This window comes from Tiliqua scincoides, chromosome 3, assembly GCF_035046505.1.
Source record: "Tiliqua scincoides isolate rTilSci1 chromosome 3, rTilSci1.hap2, whole genome shotgun sequence".
Classification (NCBI taxonomy): Eukaryota; Metazoa; Chordata; class Lepidosauria; order Squamata; family Scincidae; genus Tiliqua; species Tiliqua scincoides.
In genome coordinates, this window is record NC_089823.1 from 189,818,623 (window position 1) to 189,838,831 (window position 20,209).

The following is a 20,209-nucleotide window of genomic DNA, read 5'->3' on the forward strand; positions in this document are numbered from 1 at the left end:
ATTCACACATATACAGCATTTGGTGTACACAGAAGCAGTTGTTTGGCCTGGCCTGTTGATTGGTTGGTCTACAATGAAGTATGTATGAATTAGAGCTCGTTGAAATGTGTATACATTTGTTGCACTCAACATTGCTTAAATTAGTCTAGAGTTTGTTACCATATCATGAAGTGGAGAAGTTGTAGAGAACCAAGGCAGTAATAGTAGCATTGGGCATTTAGCAGGAACTTCTATACTGTGTCTCCATCAGCTTGCTACCCATGGGGCAAGTCAACTTGACTGGAGTCCCCCTGTTAAGTTTTCTTTTTCTCCTGTTCCACCCTTCCTCCATGATTGTCTTCCTTCCTGATCCATCCCTTGTCTTTTCTGATTTCTCCTTATGACTTTCCTCTCACTTATGATTTCTCACTTATGACTTTCCTCTTATTATGGCCGAGTTCAGTGCACCTCTCCTTGTCACTTACCCCCTCAGCCCAACCCTTGTGCTGTTATCTGGAAACTCGTCCCGCCCACTTGACCCAGACCACTTGACTCTCCCTCTTGCTTCCCTTACCTTCCTGCTGTTGCTGCCAGATGTTGCCTCCTCCTTTTGCCCATACTTTTAAAAGGGCAGATAGTAAGAGTAGGAATAAGAAGCTGGAAGGAGAATTCATGTGGCACTGGTGGGCTAGGGCAGAAACCACTTGTCTTCTCTTCCATGCTTCTTATTCCTACTGTGGCCCATTGCCTTTTCAAGAGACAGATGAATGAGCATGCTAGCTAGGAGCTTAGAGACCAGCAATAGCCACTCAACTGCTGTCAGAAGTTACAGCTGATCATGGTGATGCCAGTAAGTTAGCTTAGCAAGTGGGTGCAAAAGCAGCAGCAGAGGTGGCAGGATGGGGAAAGGCAGGTGATGGAGGTGGCCAATGGGCATGAGGGCATCTGTTACTCAATGGAGTAGCCTCACCTGGACTTAATGGCCTATCCCTGGGGACACCATTCTGCTTTTTCCCAAACTAACATATATTGGAAGTTCAACAGCTTCTTTCTGCTATCACTAGATTATAGTTGGGCTTCTCCCTAGAGAAGATAGAACCCAGCACACTGAACATGTCTGTAGGAAGAATATGCATTACCTAGTGGCATAGCTAAGGGGGTGCAGGAGGTAGCAGTTGCACTGGGCAACAAGCTTTAGGAGGACAGCAAGCTGAGCTTGACACTAGTGGCCAAAATTGTGAAAACCTTGGTAAGTACGAATAATACAATCATGTTATATATCATTGGAAATGTCATTTAATGCTGAATGCAGTGAAACAAACCTCATTGGAATATCTGTATTCTATCAAAAGTTATGGCCGATTAACCAGAAAATGTAAACACAACTGCCTTCTGGAACAAAGAGTGAATTTCTTCAACTCAGAACTGACCTATAAGACTGATTGTTGTGAGAGCCAATTTGATATTGTTATGATACAGTATGAAACCAATAAGGTGTTAATATGTGTCAGCTCTCATTTCCATGTATCATAATGCAGTTTCCCTGCTAACTAAGTAAAGAGCCACTTTTACAAGGCACTCTTATATTTAGCAGTGAGAGACTAACCATCTCTCTTCATCCCAGCACAGTGTCTCTAACCATTAAGGTGCACACTTTTAATTTACTTAATTAATTTGATTTTGTTGTTGGGGGGGGGGGGCTACAAAATTTCTTTGACCCCAGGTAACAGATAGATGCCTTGCTTATGCCACTGACTGGGGGGAGGCAGCAGAGCAAGTAGGTGGCAAGCTGCTGGGGGGAGGAGGTGGGTTTTTCCCTGATTTTCAAGACCAGGCATGACATCACTTCCAGTTGTGACATCACTTCCTGGGCATCATTTTGAGCTCAGCACCAGGCTATACAATCATTAAGTATGCCACTGGCACTACCTTTGATGTTAGGCCTTACTCTTTAAAAGAGTAAGTTCTGTTTTTCAACAGCCCAGACCAAATGTTCAACTTTTCTGTAGGAAAACACATCCATGAATCACATCTGTGAGTTTCCACCCATATGAGATTTGTGACCCCATGTTCGCTGTAATCCGGAGCTTTCTTCACGCAAAAGCTGCACTTGTCCCTCTTCCTAGGCAGCCAGTCATTCTGCAGCCGACTTCCTGTGTCTGCATGTATCCCAACAGCACTTGCCACTTGAAAGAGGTGGGAACTTTCTTCTGAGAGTTTACCCTTCTGAGGGCAGAAAGCATCCTGCTTTTGTCAGTGATGGCAGGAATCACTTGCTATTTGTTTTCTGTGCCAGCATGTACAATGTATATTGGGTCATGCCCAAAGCAGGCAAGTAGGGACAGTCTCCCAAGCAGTGAGTGAGCTCTTCACACTCTCACTCAGAGAAGCAGACAAAGAGTTCTTAATTCCAAATGAAGTAGATAATATGTAGTTCATGAGACAAGCTGTGAGCCTGCCTGGTGACTTGGGCTGTATTCGCTTTCCTGGGAGTAAGTCCCATTCTGAGTAGGCATTACTTCTGAGTTAAGTATACATAGGATAATATAAACAGACAGGACGTCGTCGTCGTCCTCCCCACCCAGCAGGATCAAAGCAGTGTTGGTTTCGCTTGCATCTCTCTGTCCACATCAGCCCCTGGCCCCTGTCTGTTCGAGATTAAAAGCTCCCTGATTGGAAAAGATTGCATCATTTCTGAGTTCTGAATAGCACCCAGTCTGTCACCAGGTAGTGAGGGTTAACTAAATGTTAAACAGGTATAGTGCTGATATTTTGGGTTGTTAGTCACCAGATTGCCCCAATATCTCTAAAATGTAAATTGAGAAGCAACCCTTTAGGAAAGGAACATTTACTTAAAATGCATTTTCAGATACCAATATCTACCAGCATGCTCTTTTTATGAGTAGTAACCAAAGGGAAACAATGATTGTATTGAAAAAAGGCTCCATCTTAGTGCTATGAAGTGGAAAATAAACACAAAATCAATTATGAATACATGGCATAAGTAAGAACTCTTTTGACTTACTTGAAAGGTGTCTGCTTAGTAAAAAAATGCCTTTCCGAAATTCTACTTAACATTTTATATATGTGGAGGGCCAATCTGAAAAAAGTACTTGGTGTAGTTCTCCTGGAGTGTACCCTTTCAGGTGTATGATTAAATGTTCCTCCACATCAGAAATTTCCTGTTCATGGAAAACTTTTATCCTGAGGCTTCTAAGGCAGTTTTCTCCCTGATGTGCTAGTTTTCTACACACAATGAAATTTTACCATGCAGGAGCACTTGGATATGCAACATCAGCATTACTTTCTTTCTGAAACTGGTACTACAGACCATTCTTACAGTGTGAGGTCATCAACATGCAGCAGTTTTCCAAAATTGAATAGATATTAGAAGCAATGGGAAGTCCAAAGTGCCACCTTTTCTTCATTTTTAGAAGATCATAGCAAGGCACTAGATGTTTGGCCTGCAAACACTCCATAGCACCTAATGTTTCATTGCTTTTAGTTAGGATGACACTAATTGACTGGGTTTTTTTAAAATCTTTTTTATTATGTGACCTGCCTTGAAATTCTGGAAGGATAGAAAAGGGGGCACCTAAATCTTTTTTTAAATGAATAAGTAAAATGTCTCTCATTCTAGATTTCTCTAGTAAAATTTCTTATCTCTGCAATCGGAAACAAAATCATAGCAAATAATGAAATGTGCATAGAATTAAAAGCACCCTGTATAAACTTTCTACCAGGTTTCTTTCACAAAACCATGAAGGTTTTGGAACTTCACTCATAGGCCTGATGTGTTGGAAGAGGGAATGGGTAATCTGGGCATTGCATATGTTTTTTTAAAAAAAGGCTGCAAAAGTAGCTTGCGAGGCCATGGTTTAGGAGCAGTGGTCTGTGGAACTCCTTGCCACAGGATGCGGTGAGCATCTGGCCTAGATGCCTTTAAAAGGGGATTGGACAAGTTTCTGGAGGAAAAATCCATTATGGGTTACAAGCCAAGATGTGTATGTGCAACCTCTTGATTTTAGAAATGGGATATGTCAGATGCAAGGGAGGGCACCAGGATGCAGGTCTCCTGTTATCTGGTGTGTTCCCTGGGGCATGTGGTGGGCTGCTGTGAGATACAGGAAGCTGGACTAGGTGGGCCTATGGCCTGATCCAGCGGGGCTGTACTTTGTTCTTATGAGGAAGAAGGTGCAAGAAGGTGCAATGGAGGAGGGGGGGAGAAGAGGAAGGGAATGATCCTGCATGTTAATTATAATGCTTCTGGCCTCAGTAGGCTCATTAAAATTCTGTTGGTGGACCAGTGGTAGCTCACAGGCTGTAGTGTGGGGCTCCTGGTTTAGGAGAAAAGAGGATTCAATGAACAAATACAGAGGTCAGAGGAAAGGCCTTCTGTAAATCCTGCCTTCTGTAATCTCTAAGAGCATACTTTTATACATGATTACTTGGAAGTACGTTCTGTTGTGTTCAGTGGGACTTACTCCCAGGTAAGTGTGCGTAGGATTGCAATCTAAGGCTTCAGAAGACACTGTCCACATTTTCTGATCTTTCTCTAATGGTGTGAGGGCTGGAAATGTGCTCTATTAATGAGATAAATTAAAACTATATTTCTCAACATATCAAATTTCAGAGCAAGCGAGCAGATAGGTACAGTACTACATAGCAAATGAAACCATGCACCTTGTCTCAGGAGGACCTATTGGAAGGGCAGGGTTGCAAGCTAGCTTTCAAAAATGTATTAATCAGTTAACATAGTGGTTCCCAAACTTTTTAGCACTGGGACCCACTTTTTAAAATGATGCTCTCTCAGACCCACCTAGCTTTATGAGACTGAAAACAAAAGTTCCAACCTCTCAAGTCTGTGTTTTTATCCTTTTTACAGTAGTGGGGGGAGGCACTTTCTGAAGCATTTGTTGAGCTCCATGTTCATCAAATCAGAATCATTCTGCTGGTTTTGCATTCTCCTTCACCCTGCCTTTGATGAGGCACATTTGCCTACTTGCAGGTAAATGCGCACTTGTGGCTCAGTTTTGCTTTCCATAGGGCTTAATACATTTTCCTTGTCAGCTTGGAGGGGGGCTTCTTTCTCAAGTGTTTTTTTTGGAGCCTGCTTCATCTGATCAGGACCATTCTAGTGGTATTGCATTCTCCCTGGCGTGTTCTTTGAAGTGGACCAAGGCACTTATGCCTGAACATGCATGTGCTGGTCTGTTTCTGTTTCCATAGGGCTCAGTACATTTTCCTTGTCAGCTATCAGCTTATCAGTTTCACAGCCCACCAAAAATGGGGTCCTGACCCACAGTTTGGGAACCACTGAGTTAGCTTTCCAAGTTGTGAATTGAGACTAAATTGAAAAAATGGTTTACTTCTTTAAACCTTCAGCAGCTCTCAAAAAGCAATCTGACTTTGCCTTATCCCTTTTTCCCCTTCCAGGAGCACTCTGGCAGGGTTTTCCGGCTCCAGTTTGATGAATTTCAGATTGTCAGCAGCTCACATGATGACACTATCCTCATTTGGGACTTCCTGAATGATCCAGCTACCCAAGCAGAATCTACCCGCTCCCCCTCCAGAACGTATACTTACATCTCCAGATAAATAGCACTACACAGTACCTCACATGCACAGGTAAAAAAAGAAAAAGAAAACCCTTGAAGACAAGCTGGTGGGCTGCAGAGTGGAGAGACAAGAATTGTAAATGGTCATACGAGACAATGCCCAGTATCCTGCTAGGAATTGGGAGTCTTTATGGTTCCTTAACTGGGACTTCTCCCTGTCAGCTTATTAATATTGCTCACCCAAGACTTTACAGTCATCATCTCAGCAGTTTATCCAAGCAGTCACCTAGTTTTCCTAGTCATATGCTGACCTTTTCAATTGGAGGAAGAATTCAGCAAAGCAAGCCAAGAGGAGAACTCAAAGAACTGTTCCAGGCATCACTTAGCATCTTCTTTCCATGCACAGACAAGCTCACACCTAACTAACTGGTGGTTTGTATTCCACTAAAGACATGCTGGATATTATAAAAAACCTTGAGTTCATGCATTACCCAAATGAGTTAATTGGAATTTATATTTGGGAGAGATACAGCCCAATGCTATCTATGCTTTTCTGTGAGTAAGCCCCATTGACTCTACTGGGACTTACTTCTGAGTAGACATGCATAGGATTGGGCTGATAGTGTGGCTACAATGTCCCAAAGTAAATCATGGATCCGGAAGAGTACTGGAGGTGGCAGCAGGCTGATGTAGAGAGGATGGGGAGAGGACAGTACCACTGAATTAACACATGAGAGATCAACTTACAGTTATAAAGAACAGACTAGAAAGCTAAAGTGTTGACAGTGCAGTAGTTCCACTGAGACAATGTTTGGAATACTTTGAAGATGTTGGGGGGGAGAGTTTGAGGCAATTGCAGGGGTACACTTTATTACATTAATCATAGAGACAGTCCTTCCTCCTTTACCTACTTGGGGCACGGGGGAGATTTTCTCCCATATTCAGCTGCTTACCAGCTGAAGGGATAATTTTTGGAAATTGTTCAGGGAATGGGGATTTTGTGTCAAGGTATTTTGAGGTGGACAACTACTTCAGTTTTGGTGAAAGGGCATGTTAGAACTTGCCGCACATTCTACATCTGCTTGCCTGGTTATGTCTATCTTGTAAGTCTCTAGAACCGTCAATAATAACTTTTTGCTAGTTCAAAAGGTTTAATTTTCAAAGGTGTGAATGAAGAATGGTTCTTGTCTTGTCTTCTTCCCTCCACCCAGGACTCATTTAACCTGCGATATTTAAATTGTCCGCCAATGCCAGGGCAAATGAATTATCCACATAACAGATATTACAGAAGAGAGAAGCTCTCAGACACACTTCTGGAATCAAGTTGGCATGCGGTTGATCTCAGACAAGGTCTTCTCAACCCAGCTGACTGATCAAGTGCTGCTATATTGGAAGATTTCTTTTATCTTTCCTGAATGACTGATGTGTTAAACCTCCCTCCTTCACATTCTTCTCCTCTCTTGTTCCCTCTCTTGTCCTGAGTGCAGACGTCCTATATTTAACATGTTGCCAGAATTTCTTGCTTTGCTCTTAATCAGAAAAGCCATTGCCACTATTCATTCAGCTGGAAGAGTCACCTTGTGATGTGTTGGGAGGGGGAAGCTGCAGTCTGGTGCCTCTATCTTTTGGGACTTGTATATAATGGACACCTCCGTTTGGTTGTAGAAGGACCTCAGACTTTAAAGAAAGGGCCAAAGTAATGCCAAATGAAGGCCCTGGTGGCCAGAAACTAGTTAGGAGGTCATGATGGAAGTCCAAATGATTCAGCCAAACACTCTGCAATTATTCATCTAAATGAGATGTTAGTCTGGTGCAGGGGTGCCCAAACCCCGGCCCGGGGGCCACTTGCGGCCCTCAGGGACTCACAATGCAGCCCGCGGGGAGCCCCCAGTCTCCAATGAGCATGTGGCCCTCCGAAGACTTGCTGGAGCCCATGCTGGCCTGACGCAACTGCTCTCAGTGTGAAGATGACTGTTTGACCTCTTGCATGAGCTGTGGGACAAGTGTTCCCTCCACTGCTTGCTGTTTCACATCTTTGATGCAGCAATGGCAGTGAAGGAAAGGCTAGCCTTGCTTTGTGCAAGGACTTTTATAGGCCTTGAGCTATTGCAAGACCTTCATACATTCATACAAGTTCCATCTCTAATATATTCATTTATGTAAATTTGTTCACATTTGAAATGTAAATTAATTCGGCCCCCACAGTGTCAGAGAGATGATGTGGCCCTCCTGCCAAAAAGTTTGGACACCTGTGGTCTGGTGGGACAGATGCCATTTAAGTGAAAGGTAAAGTTTTCTTCTGCCAAAGTCTAATATTGCTTAAGAGGTAAGAATTATTGATGACATCCAGTTCCCAAGAAGTTTGTGTTGGTAATGAACAATATTTCGCTCTCAGTGGGGGTTTTATGCAAAGATAACCAGGTTTTTTCCTTCTTCTTCTAGAAGGTACCAAGTGCTTTCTGACTGGTTCTTTTTGTCACTCTTGGTGCCCTTATTTGGCACCCTTACTTGTTATCCCCTAAAGGACATGCCAGCAGGGTTGGGAACCATTCTTACTGAAGCTTCAGTCTCCACTGAATGAGTGATATGGCAATTTGGACTTTTCCTGCCAACTTGAGCGTGTCTTTGCTCTGTTGTCTCATCCAGTTGTTTGGAAGGGAACTCCTGAAGGAACAGGAGAGTATGGAAACTCCATGTCACAGCCTGTAAAAACTGCGCAGCAGATTTATAGGAGAAAGAGTAGTAGAGAAGGCACATTGGAAGAAGGACATGTCCAGAGGCAGGAAAAAAAATAGCATGCATATATTAAGCAACCCACCATCACCTTAGGGAACACTTAGGATAATTCCCACCATTTCCAGTGGTAGTATCAGACTCATTACCTCTTAATTTATTTTGCAATTGGAAATTAGGAAACAGTGGTTCACTTTCTGCTGCTAGGCAGGCAGGTTAACCTTTTTGTCCTGTCTTCTTTATTCACTTGGGAGCAGGGCTGCCCCAATAGGATCTGTGTTCATGCAAGCTTTGGGTTGAGGACAGAGGTAGAATTTAATAAGTCATTGGGCAGCTGGTTCTGTCTTGTGGTTTTCAACACTGGTTCAAAGGTATACTTTTATTGGAATGCCCTCTCCTCTCCATGGATTTCAAGCTTACATCTAATCAAGGGCCATGTAAGCACCAACAGCAAAGCCAGAGACGTGTCTTCTGGGAAAAACGTATATGTATTCCTGATGTTCTGATTTTTTTTTTCCAGTGTGGCTTAAACAGAGGCAAAGAAATTCAGAGCTCCAGCAAGGAATCTGTTCTTACCAAGGTCTTTAGAGGATGGAAGATTTGGTCTTGTACTCTAGTTTACACCTCCAAGCATAGCAAGTGGGGAAAAGAGAGAGAGGGAGTTTACCATATATTACTCTTCATTATGTTTAGGGGCTCACTGTCACCCTTAGCACTGTTTGGGCACTATTCCCTTGGGTCCCATGCCTGCGAAGTTTGTGGTGTTGACTGTTTGTGGAACAAGACTGCAGATTTGCTACAGCTGGAGCTGTATTCTCTTTCTCTTGCTTGCCAGCGGAGCTGTGAGATAAGTGTTTTCTCCCCTGAATGCTATAGACTGGTGATTAGCATTATTCTTGTGTGTCTTTGGCAGTGGCTCTGGTGAGAACACTTTCTTATTTTTTTTTTTCTGATTCACTGAGTTATGAGGAGTTGGAGATCAGTGAAGTGACTGCCACGCCTGGTGCCACTCTTCCCTGACTGTAATGGCTCTGACCGTTTCCTGCTGCTGTTCCCAAATATTTCTGAGCACTGTAGTTTGGGTTTTTTTTCCCCCAAACAAACATGGTACCAGAAAATTGATCATAATCCGTAAAATAAGTTCTCAAAGGAAAAGTAATGACATTTTTTTGTAAACCTTTTCAAAGAAAGAAGTTGAAATGATGCTTTTTCTGGCAAAATAGGGGCTATCGGGCTCCTGCAAAGCAATATTTACTTTCTAACTTCTACCCCACTCGTGTTGCATGAACTTGAAGGAAATTAAAAGCTTGTAGCCTTCACTTTACTGCACCTCAAACCATTTGGGTTGAGTTTGACCTTCACTGGAAGAACAGGAGACTCTAAATCTTCTGTTTTGTCATCTCTGTTCATGGATGTTTAATAGATCAACTGGGCAGGTAATTCTCAAATGGAAAGCACAAAAGGGAATTTTAATTACATTTCTGAAAAGAACTGCGAGCTTGAATCCTAGCATCTTGCTTGGAAATGAAGTGTTAACTTGGAATTACTACTGACAACAAGCCTTACCTTGTTCTGTGGAGCAGAGAACTCTGTAGGAGGAATTCACAGAAGGAATAACAGTTAACAAGGAGCTCTTAGCCATAGGAAAGATCCCTGCTGCAAAAATGTGCAGTTAACACCAGAACAGTTGACTGCTTTAAAATGTATAAGCCAAATATGGGCACAGAAATGATTATGTAGCATAGGAATCCTCTTACTGTCATACACACTGAGTCAGTTTCACTCTTTCTGATCAAATGTCAAGGCAAGGATAACAGTTTTGATCACCATTTTAAGGCTTTATGCTTATTTCTGGGGGGGACGGGAACCTCTGAGGTTCATAGAAGAAAAAGGAAAGGGCTTCACTACAAATGTTTCTCTGGACTTCCACATATATATCTGACTATTTGATCAGTGCCAAGTTGGCAACTCTTTGAGTGAGGTTTTTGGGGCCCTCTGGATCCCCTCCCCTGAAGGCCGAGCTCTGTGATGTCTTGTAGTTAACAATGTTACCAAGACAAATTGCCACTTACCTGCTATGTTCTACGATTGCTTCACACCATAGTCAGGAGGAGATACTCTCTTGCAAGAGAGGAAGAACATTCAGTGATTTCCATACCCAAAGTTTTTCTAGACTGCATGCCTCCCATTTAGTATACACTCTTGGATTTGGAAAGAACTGGGGAAACTCCCCACAGCACAAGGCATTTCCATGTTCCTAAGTGGCACATGTGTATGTTAACAATGCTGAACTGTGTCCTCATTTATTTACATCCCCTTTGAATGAGTTGTTAAATTACTTTCCTGAAATTGAGAGAGCTTTCCACATGACACCCCCCTTGCCCCTCAAAGGTTGCACTTCTGGTGAACTACCTGGCATATGAAATAGATCCGATGTACCACACCAGGAGCGAGTCAACTGTAGTCTTGGAAGCACAATTCTCACTAAAGACTACCTTGACCCAGGCAGCCACCACTTGGATTAAATGCTGCATGCCAGGAGCTGCATGTTCTGAAAGCAACCTTTCTCTTATCATATGATACTCCTAGCTTCCTTTTGAACTGTGACTTGGCTACTGGTATAAAGCACAGATGCAGTCCATCCTTTATAGGGCTTCCCAATTATAGTTGTGGTTGGAAAATCCTCCATCAGTTTCTCAACATCAAAGCAAGGTTCTGCAAAGTCCTTTATCACAAGCATAGCTGTATGTTGGAGGGATGTCCTACTTGTGCAAAATGTAGTTGGAATGCAGGTAGATCAAACTCAAATCCTCTAAAGTGGCCATGATCATACCAAGAGTTTTAATTGCTTGTTAGTGACATTTCAGTGATGTGAATTTTGTTGAGGAAGGGGGTCCCAGACAAATCCACACCAACCCCAATTTAACCCCATAACCCCATGACTTATGTTAGACTCATAACATAAGTCTAACTCTATCAAGGAACCATTATTACCTGGTTCATGTCTCCCAAACTCCTGCAGATTCTAAAGTAACCTTCCCAAATGAAGAAATTTTTGCTCTGGAGTGCACAGCTTTTCTGAAGAAGGTGCAAGTGTCCATTTCTTGCTGGTCTGCTCATGTGCAAACAGAACTCAAATTCAGCGCTCACAATAAATGATGCAAATCAATAAAATGTACATAAATTTGCTTAATTTTGTATTAATTTGCATGTTTTGTTTTGAACTCAACATTTGAGTTCTTGCACAATATTCAAACTTTGGGCAAAGAATGGCAAGAGGGAACGGATGGCTGTATGGGAGAGAACAAAACTGGGGGCCCTGAGGATGGGTTGCAGGAAGCAGAAGTGCCCCCCCCTTTGACCAGAGCATTTACAGTGATTCCTGCATGTTTTCAAAGGCTAGAAAATTCACTTGTTAAAAAGGAAAGCTGAGATTATCAGGTATCAAAAATGCATTGTGCATGCAGAAGTGCAGAAAACCTCTAACCTAAGTATGATTGTCTAAGCAGATGCTTTGTCACAAAGAGGAAGAGGGCCCTATTCTAAGTTAGAAGCCATTTAGGATAGGATCAGTTATATACTCCCTGTTATATACTGCAGATATCACTTTGTAATCTCCCAGCTGCCTGTAACTGGTAAGCCAAGAACTTTGGTTTCCTTCGCTTTGTGCAATTAAATAACTGGTTGCAAATTTTCACTTACTGTGCCACTTCTGGTTACGTGGAAAAGGGAAGGTAGTCATAGGTTCTGGTGTTTACAAAAGGGTGCAGCCTTTCATGAATGTTGCTCCAAATATGCGAGTGGCCCTTCTTATGTCTCCATTCTAAAGAGGTCATTTGCCACTCTGTTATCTTTTAGTGTAAAACATTGGGTGGGGGAAGGTGCAACTTCATCCAAGATCTGGCAAAACGGAATTGATCATCTGATAAGTTTATCCAATCTAGTAGCAGGGTGCTCTGTGAGTGATTTCCAACATCCAGCAGACCAGTCCATGCCTATTGCAACTTCTGGAAGCTTAGAGAATTGTGGGCACAGAAGGTTAGAAAAGAAAGCATATGATCTCTGAACTTTATTTGTAACTCTGCTGTTTTTGTTCTCTAGAATCTTAAAGTAATGAGTGCTTTGGAATTTTGTGATTATGTTCTGGTGATGTGTAGCTAATGTACTAATGTTCACTTGAGCTAGGATCATGGTAACAAGTGTGGTTTTTTAAAAATTTTATTTTAACTGTTCAGAAGATAACTTAAATACAAATATAAGATTAAGCTGTGAACCCGCTAAGTGTGTTTATTTCTTAAATATTACATGAAAAGCTGGTTTTCTGGGCACTTTAGCAATCAGCTAAATAAGTGCAGAATTTCAGCAGCATCCGGTTATGCCAGCTGTCATTCATTCCCACTGGGACAGCATATTCATAAAATCTCAGCATACTTTGTAAAGAGTTCATGGAGGGGGCTTCCAGCTAGAGCACTAATTTGGTCAGAATGCATGTGACAGCGAGACTGCACATTGGAAAAAAACGAAAAAAAATGCGTGCACACAAGAACACGTGTTCTTTCCTAAATAGACCCTGCAGGACTTTTGTGTGGAAAATCACAGACTCCTTTAGAAGATGCTCTGACTATTGCTGTTTAATAATGTTTCGCTCCAAAGAGGATGACATTCAAAGCGATTCACACTGTGATTCAGATCATACCTTTCTGTTGGATAGACTCTTGAATTGACCCAACCAGTTTGTTTTAAACTTTGGTCAAACTTCTCCCAAGAAGTGTGCTTGTTGATTGTACTGGTACCCAGCTCACCTTTCCTTGCTCCTTTGTTCTTGCAGCACAATCCTATGCCTGTCTACTCAAAAGTAAATTCTATTCAGTTCAAGGAACTGAACTGCCATGTCAGTGTTGATGGGATTACAGCTTTAGTATGTTTTGCATAGTGACAAGATTCAGCCTCCAATAATGCACCTGGTTCATTGAAATACCTTATGTTGGGCTCAATTAGGTAATAAAAAAGAGATTCAACTCATGCGCGCACACACCGAGTAAATGACTCGCATGTTTCCAGTTCAGCAGGAGAAAGAAAATGCAGGCCAGAGACACCGGCTCTCTTTTTCTTGGAGGAACAAGAAAAGCAGTAATGAAAAATGTTCTAGGGGGTTGGAGGTGCAGTCATACTCACAACAGCAGTCCTGTTGTGCCTATGATTGTGCGTCTGTCTTCTTTTTTACTCTGGAAAATTTGTTTTGTGCAGGTGTTTGTGACTCCACATGGAAAGAAAATACAGGGTACAGAAACTAAACAAGGCTGAATGGGGCCAGGGAAATGATGCATTCCACCTAAAGTTCAAACTGTGGTGGTGATCGGAAAGTAGCCATGACCATGAAGATCATGCTTTCAGAATTCAGTGGCTCCTCTACATGATCCATAATCGCACAACTGGGTGATATAGTGAGGCACAGTCATGTGGAAAAAACTGCTCTAATTGGTAATTGTAAAGCTCTCTCCTTTGCCCATTCCAGGCTTGGGGCAAGGAAAAAGGGGTGGGGTGCATCTTGCATCCTTGTCACCTGGATGACTTATCTGAACACTCACTGTCTCCTGCTCCCTCCTTGCCCTCTGTTTATGGTATCTTGCTTTATACCAGCACTGAAATTGCTCTTTGTCTTTTACTCCTTTTTGAAAAGGTTATTTGTTCCTATTTTGTGTTTCCAAAAGGCCATGAGTTGGTGAGGGGGGAGAGAGTGTACAGTCTGTTTTCCCTCTTGGTTACTTTTACATCCAAATACACTGATACATTTCTTCAGGGCTTTTTTTCTAATGGAACGTGGGGGGACGGAGTTCCGGCACCTTTTTGCAGGGGCCCCTCCCCTTTGGAGGCATTCCAGGAGAGGGGGAGCAAAACAGAGGCATTCGCTGGGTGGGTGCCGGGGGTTGCAGGGTGGACGGGCACCTGGCCCCTGCCTGACTGCACAACGACCCCCTCCTGCCCCCATCTCCAAGGTCTCACCTGAGCCCAGCCTGCCTCCACTCCCCCCGTGCTCTGCTTCCCAGCACAGCTTCCAAACTGGTGGAGGGAGCAGGGGACACGCGCCGACGCTGAGGAGGAGGACAGACAGACAGACAGACAGACAGACAGCCAGGGAGATGGGTTACGGCACCCACACAACGCCCAGGTACTGGCTTTGCGGAGGAGGAGGGGAAGAAAGCTGGCTGGTGCAGCCCCCCTGCCATTCTGCAGCATGAGCCTAGGCATGTCTACTCAGAAGTATGTCTCATTGTGCTCAATGGGGCTTACTCCCGGGAAAGTGTCATAGCTTTGCAGCCTGAGTAGCCAGGCAGAGGAAGGGCTCTGAGGCTGCAGTCCTCTCCACACTTTCCTGGGAGGAAGCCCCACTGCCTCTAGTGGGACTGACTTCTGAGTAGACAGGCACAGGAGGGGCTCTGAGGCTGCAGTCCTCTCCACACTTTCCTGGGAGGAAGCCCCACTGCCTCTAGTTGGACTGACTTCTGAGTAGACAGGCAGAGAAGGGGCTCTGAGGCTGCAGTCCTCTCCACACTTTCCTGGGAGGAAGCCCCACTGCCTCTAATGGGACTGACTTCTGAGGAGACAGGCACAGGATTGGGCCCTGAGGCTGCCATCCTATCCACAGTAAGCGCCATTCACTAAAGTGGACTTCTGAGTAGACATGCATAGGATTGAGCTCTTAGGCTGCAATCCTAGGCACTTTCCTGGGAGTAAGCTCCATTGACTAGAACAAGACTTACTTCAGAGTAGACATACCTAGGATTGGGCTCTTAATCCTGGCAGAGATATATATCTGCACCCGTTTTCACATGCTAAGGGCAGGTGAAAAGGGATTCTACGTGTGTACAACGTGCTGTCCAGCCTTGCCAGAGATCCTCCTCATCCTTCCCCCACAAGCATGCCCTCCGTCAGCCAGCATTTGCAGCTCCTCTCCAGCAATGCACAGCAGCTGCTCAGGGCAGTAGAGAACATACAATTGCATGCCAAGCGCCTTCCCAAAGACACAGAGTATTCTGATACCTGAATTAAACCGTATTTAATCGCTTGTTTGCAAACGTAGCTGTTTCTATGTGCACCTAAGGACCCCTCTCGTGTAAGAATTCCTTTTTTGTTCTTACTTCCACAGTTGCTTAGAGTAATTTTACTACATGAAACTCATGTAAGCCATTTTTCGGAATCCATTCACTGCTTCCTCTCCTCGAAGTAGTGCCACACTACATACTACACGCTACAAGTGCACCTGTACAGTATTTTTCCCCATGTATAGAAAAAATAGCTAGGGGGAAGGGTATGTGGCGATTGACAGCCCAATCCTATGCATGTCTACTCAGAAGTAAGTTCATCTTTAGGGGGGAAGCACATAAAAAATATTTTATTTCTCCAATAAAAAATGGTTTAAAAATAAATAAATAAATAGATTAACAAGTTGTGAGTTCCTGCACCTTTTTATTTACAAAAAAAGCACTGCATTTCTTTCCACTCTAGTACTTAGTGGGGGGGATATTCCTGTTTGCCCTAATGCCTTTCTGGATTGTATCTACATCTTGTGGCATAGGGCCCAATCCTATCCAACTTTCCAGCTCTGATGCAGCCACAATACAGCCCCAAGATAAGGGAACAAAAATTCCCTTACCTTAAGGAAGCCTTTGTGACTACCCCCACCCCACAGGATGCAGCATATGCTTCTTTGGCATGGCTGCATCAGTGCTAGAAAGTTGGATAGGACTGGACCCTTAGTCCCGTGCCTTTTCTCACAACACAGGGTGGACAATGCATAGCAGTTAGAGACTTGAAATGGTTCATGCAGTAGACAGACTGTAAGATGTTCCTTTATTGGAGTTTGCCCCTTTTTGTCTTGCAATTTAGACATCTTTCAGCAGAGATGTCAAAAATGGTTTTTCTGCACTGGGGCAGTGCGGAGGGCAGGGGTGGGGATAGACTTATGATTGTGGTTAATGTGCTACCTGATATAATAAGACAATGAACAACAATATCTTTTAAAGTGGCCCTTTAATACAAATGATCGCAAAAAGGCGCATAGTCATGAATAGATTCAGTCTGAAGACATGCACTGTCAGGGGCAAGTGATCAGCTTCCCACAGTTGAAATAATGGCTATTATATTAGAATGCAAAACATCACTGTTGAGCACATGTAAAACAATCTAGTGCAGTAGTTCTCAGACTGTGGGTCGCGACCCAATGTTTGGCAGCTTGTGAAACTGACAAGCTGATAACCGACAAAGAAAATGTACTGAGCCTATGGAAATGGAGCAGCGGGTGTGTTTACTTGTGAGTAAGCAAACATGCCTCAGCCCACTTCAAAGGCAGATCAAAGGGAACACAACGCCACCAAAATGGTCCTGCTCTGATGAACATAGGCCCCAACAAACTTGAAAAGGAAGTCCCCTCCTCCAGCTGATAAGGAAAATTATGGAGCCCTATGGAAAGCAAAATTGAGCCACAAGTGTGCATGTACTTTTGAGTAGGTGATCATGTCCCAGCTATTATTGAAGGCCAAGTGAAGGGGAATGCATGGCCACCAGAATAGTACTGATGCAATAAATGTGGAGCTCAACAAACATTACAGAAGGTTCCCCCCCCCCCCACATGATAGTAAAAAAGATTTTTAAAAAGGGAGCAGCTGGTAAAATGAAACTTTTTTTTTAGTCTTGTAAAACTAGGTGGGTCCCAAAAGAGTGCTGTTTTTAAAAAGTAGGTCCTGGTGCTAAAAAAAATTGGGAACACTGGTCTAGTGTAATGCCATCAAATGGGAAAATGTAAAAAGGAAGTATCTTGAGAAATTTGCACAAATATACAAAGAACATGCCAACTCAGAATAGAGTAGTGTGATACATGATGATTCTGATGCCAGAGTAGCAGTTGGCTACCAACATGGCACTGACAAAAAACAGGATTGTCTGTCTGCCTTTACCTACATGTTGATGTACCAAGGAACCGAATGTGCACCATGTTGTTTTTGTGGCACTGCAGCGTCTCAAGTTGCCAGAATCTGCAATACCTGCAACAGGCAGGAGGTCTGGCTCAGTTGGTAGAGCTGCCACCTTGTATGCCTGAAGATCTGAGGCTGCCAGTTCGAAACAACCGGAAGTACCCGAGAACTGAGGACACACTGATATACTGATATACTGATGAGCTGACCCTCGGTGGCAGAGAGGAGTTGCCTTCAAGTGGAGCATGGGAGGCGAAGGGCCAGAGAGAGGCCAGAATGGGAAGGAATCCAGCTGGAAGGAGGAGTTCTATGAAAGACGAGAACTATTCAATTGTAAAAATCCCTACGGGGGTTTAGAACAGCCTGCCTATGTAAACCGCCTTGGATTAAAGTCTGAGGAGAAATCTGACGACCAAAGAAAGGAGGTATATAAATACCTGTATAAATAAATAAATAATTCCCACTATCATGGTCTTATGTGCACATTAAGCTTTCATGACTAGAGTGAATAACTTCAGATCTGAGTGGCAGCAGAAGGTCAGTGACCACACAGCACGGAGAAAACAGTATTCCTTTGTTGCTTTGATTTACTGACTTGTGCCTGGCTGACTATGCCTTGAAGTTAAGCAGCTGCACCAGCCAGAGTTCCCTCTCAGAAGGAAGCCTCTGGCTTCTGAACCACAAAGTGAATGTCTAGTGGTGTAGCAGGAAATGCTAACAGGCAAGACCTTGTCAGGACACCCCCTATAGCCACACCCCATTAAGACTATAGCCCTCCCCCCCAAAAAAAAAACAACTTTATATTTCTTTGGGTGTTCTCCTGTCATCTATTTTTACTTTGAAAAATGAACTTCATTTAAAGATCTAGCTCCTTGCACCCCAAACACATAGGTTGAATTGCAATAGTATTAACAGCAAAGGTAGAAAAAAATGAAAAACAGGACTAAAAATATCCCAGATAAATATAAAAGGTATGTTAGAATGTTAGCCAATGCATGTTTGCATGCAAGCTTAATAGGACTGATTTGAATAGGATTGTATCCTTAATGTTATATGAACTACATGCTGTCTGCCAGGCAGTCCTTGAGAAAGATGATGGCCTACATTAGTATATGCCCCTAGGCTAATTTCTCAGTTGGCCTTTTGTTGAACCTGATGTTTCTTGGGTAAGAAAAGGGTTGTGAAAAAGTCATCAAAGACAGCCACTGAGTGCTCCTGCTGATGATGTCACCATTCCTGTTGTAGGAGGCTGAGATGTGCTCTCTACCTTAGCCCGCAACATTTTCCCTCTTCTTGCCCATCACATTTCTTATTAGCTCTGCAGATCTCAGTATTCCCTGTATTGCTGCCTCTTTCCAAAGTGAATGTTCTGAAGAGCAGAAATGACTGATCTCCCTCTGTCTGGGGTTTCTCCGTTTACACCCATTACTTGGACATTGCCAAACAGGTCTCTGCTTAAGCACCCAAACCATATTTAGCCCACTGTATTCAGAGCACAATAAACTTATCTATCATGGGAAGTGTGAGGCAAACGGTGTTCTTCTGGTAGGAGCACACTGCTGAGTGGCACACCCTTCAGGAATCATGGCTTAAAGGGTGAAACATTGCTATGTGAGCAGGACAATAGGTCCACTGTAGAATATAACTACCAGATGTCATACTGCATTTTCTGAGGCAGTGTTTCAAGACTTGGCAATGTTGTGATATCCTTTAAATCTATATGGAGATGTTGCAAATCAGACCCTCCTGATCAACTGATCTAAAGATCCGACTCAAGGAGCCCTTTGTTGGACTTCCTCCTTACCCAGAATCACTTAGTTCTGCCCAGCTGACTGTCAGGACTACTTCTGTAGCAGCATCCAACTCCACATGCATTACACTGAGTGCTTGGCATGCTTGATTTGGGAGGTAGTCAGGTTATTGGCACCTCCCAGGTCTGATCTCCTGGATTCAGGACCATCATAACAGCTCCTATAACGTAAGAGCTAACTGATACTTAGTAAACACGATGGCTAACCCACATTCTTAGATCTTCATTTCCACCACCACCCCCAACTTTGGTGGCTGAGAAAAGAGATGTCAATTCCGTATTATTGTGAGATGTTTTCATCAAGATTGATGTCTCTTAATGTAATCTCCTTATTCCAAAGGCTTGTCCCTGGTGGATACTACAGTTTCATGAACCTTTATAGAGTAACCTCGGTACTTCCCTTTTTTTCTTGAAACTTCCAGCTGCTTTCACCTCCACCAGTGCTCTGGATTCATGTTTAGCTCTTTCACACACAGAGTAATGGACTTGGCCCCTGTGTCACCCTTGGGTGCAGGCCCAGGTCATGCTACTGCTGCATATTCGGTCATATCATGGGTGCCTGTTTTCCCCTTCACAGTTGGAGTGAGGGATTTCAGTCAGGACTGCAACTTGAGACAAAAGGGTTAACCCTTTGCTCCCCTCCCCATACACACATTTTGCTGCCCCAGTGGAAATTCCCCCCCCCCCCCCCATGGTTACTTCCAGGAAAAAAACAGAGGGACAGCAATGCATTTACACATCTTCTGTGTCATGGAATAATTTCCCCACTACCACCAGATTTTTTGAATAGGTGAAACTGAGGCTCAGAAGAATGTGAAACACTTTGGTGGAATCCATCAGGTCCATGTTTTATTAAGTTGCGCTAGACCTCCAGGCTCTGCCATGAGCCTTAGTTAATAAATCTGGCATGTTCACGGGCCTCTGAGCAGTAGGGTTGCCAGTTCTGACTGAAGATATTGCTACAGCTGTGCGTGTGTGTTTTGTTTCCCCAACATGACAATGTCCCTAAGCCAAAGAGGCCCTGTTAAAAAGTAATCCTTTCTTTATTCACCTGGAGGTTGATGCTTATTTCCAAAAACTCCAGGCCAATTCTGGAAGGTTACCAACCCTATTGAGCAGTCCTCAATATAATGGAGTTCCAGATCCAGAAAGATTTA

At 43.5% G+C, this 20,209-nt stretch overlaps 1 protein-coding gene across 9 annotated transcripts in view; it reads left to right on the forward strand.

The window, feature by feature from the left end:
• Positions 1-12,543, forward strand: part of BTRC (beta-transducin repeat containing E3 ubiquitin protein ligase) — a 173,166-nt gene extending 160,623 nt beyond the window's left edge. For 7 of the 9 annotated variants that reach the window (XM_066619690.1, XM_066619682.1, XM_066619686.1 and 4 more), the window contains one exon: positions 5,416-12,543. In XM_066619690.1, coding sequence (XP_066475787.1) covers positions 5,416-5,577 — 162 coding nt within the window. In that variant the 3' untranslated portion in view covers positions 5,578-12,543. The remainder of the gene's footprint in view (positions 1-5,415) is intronic. The other 2 variants (XR_010794079.1, XM_066619684.1) reach the window with 2 other exon arrangements.
• Positions 12,544-20,209: the final 7,666 nt, after the last annotated feature.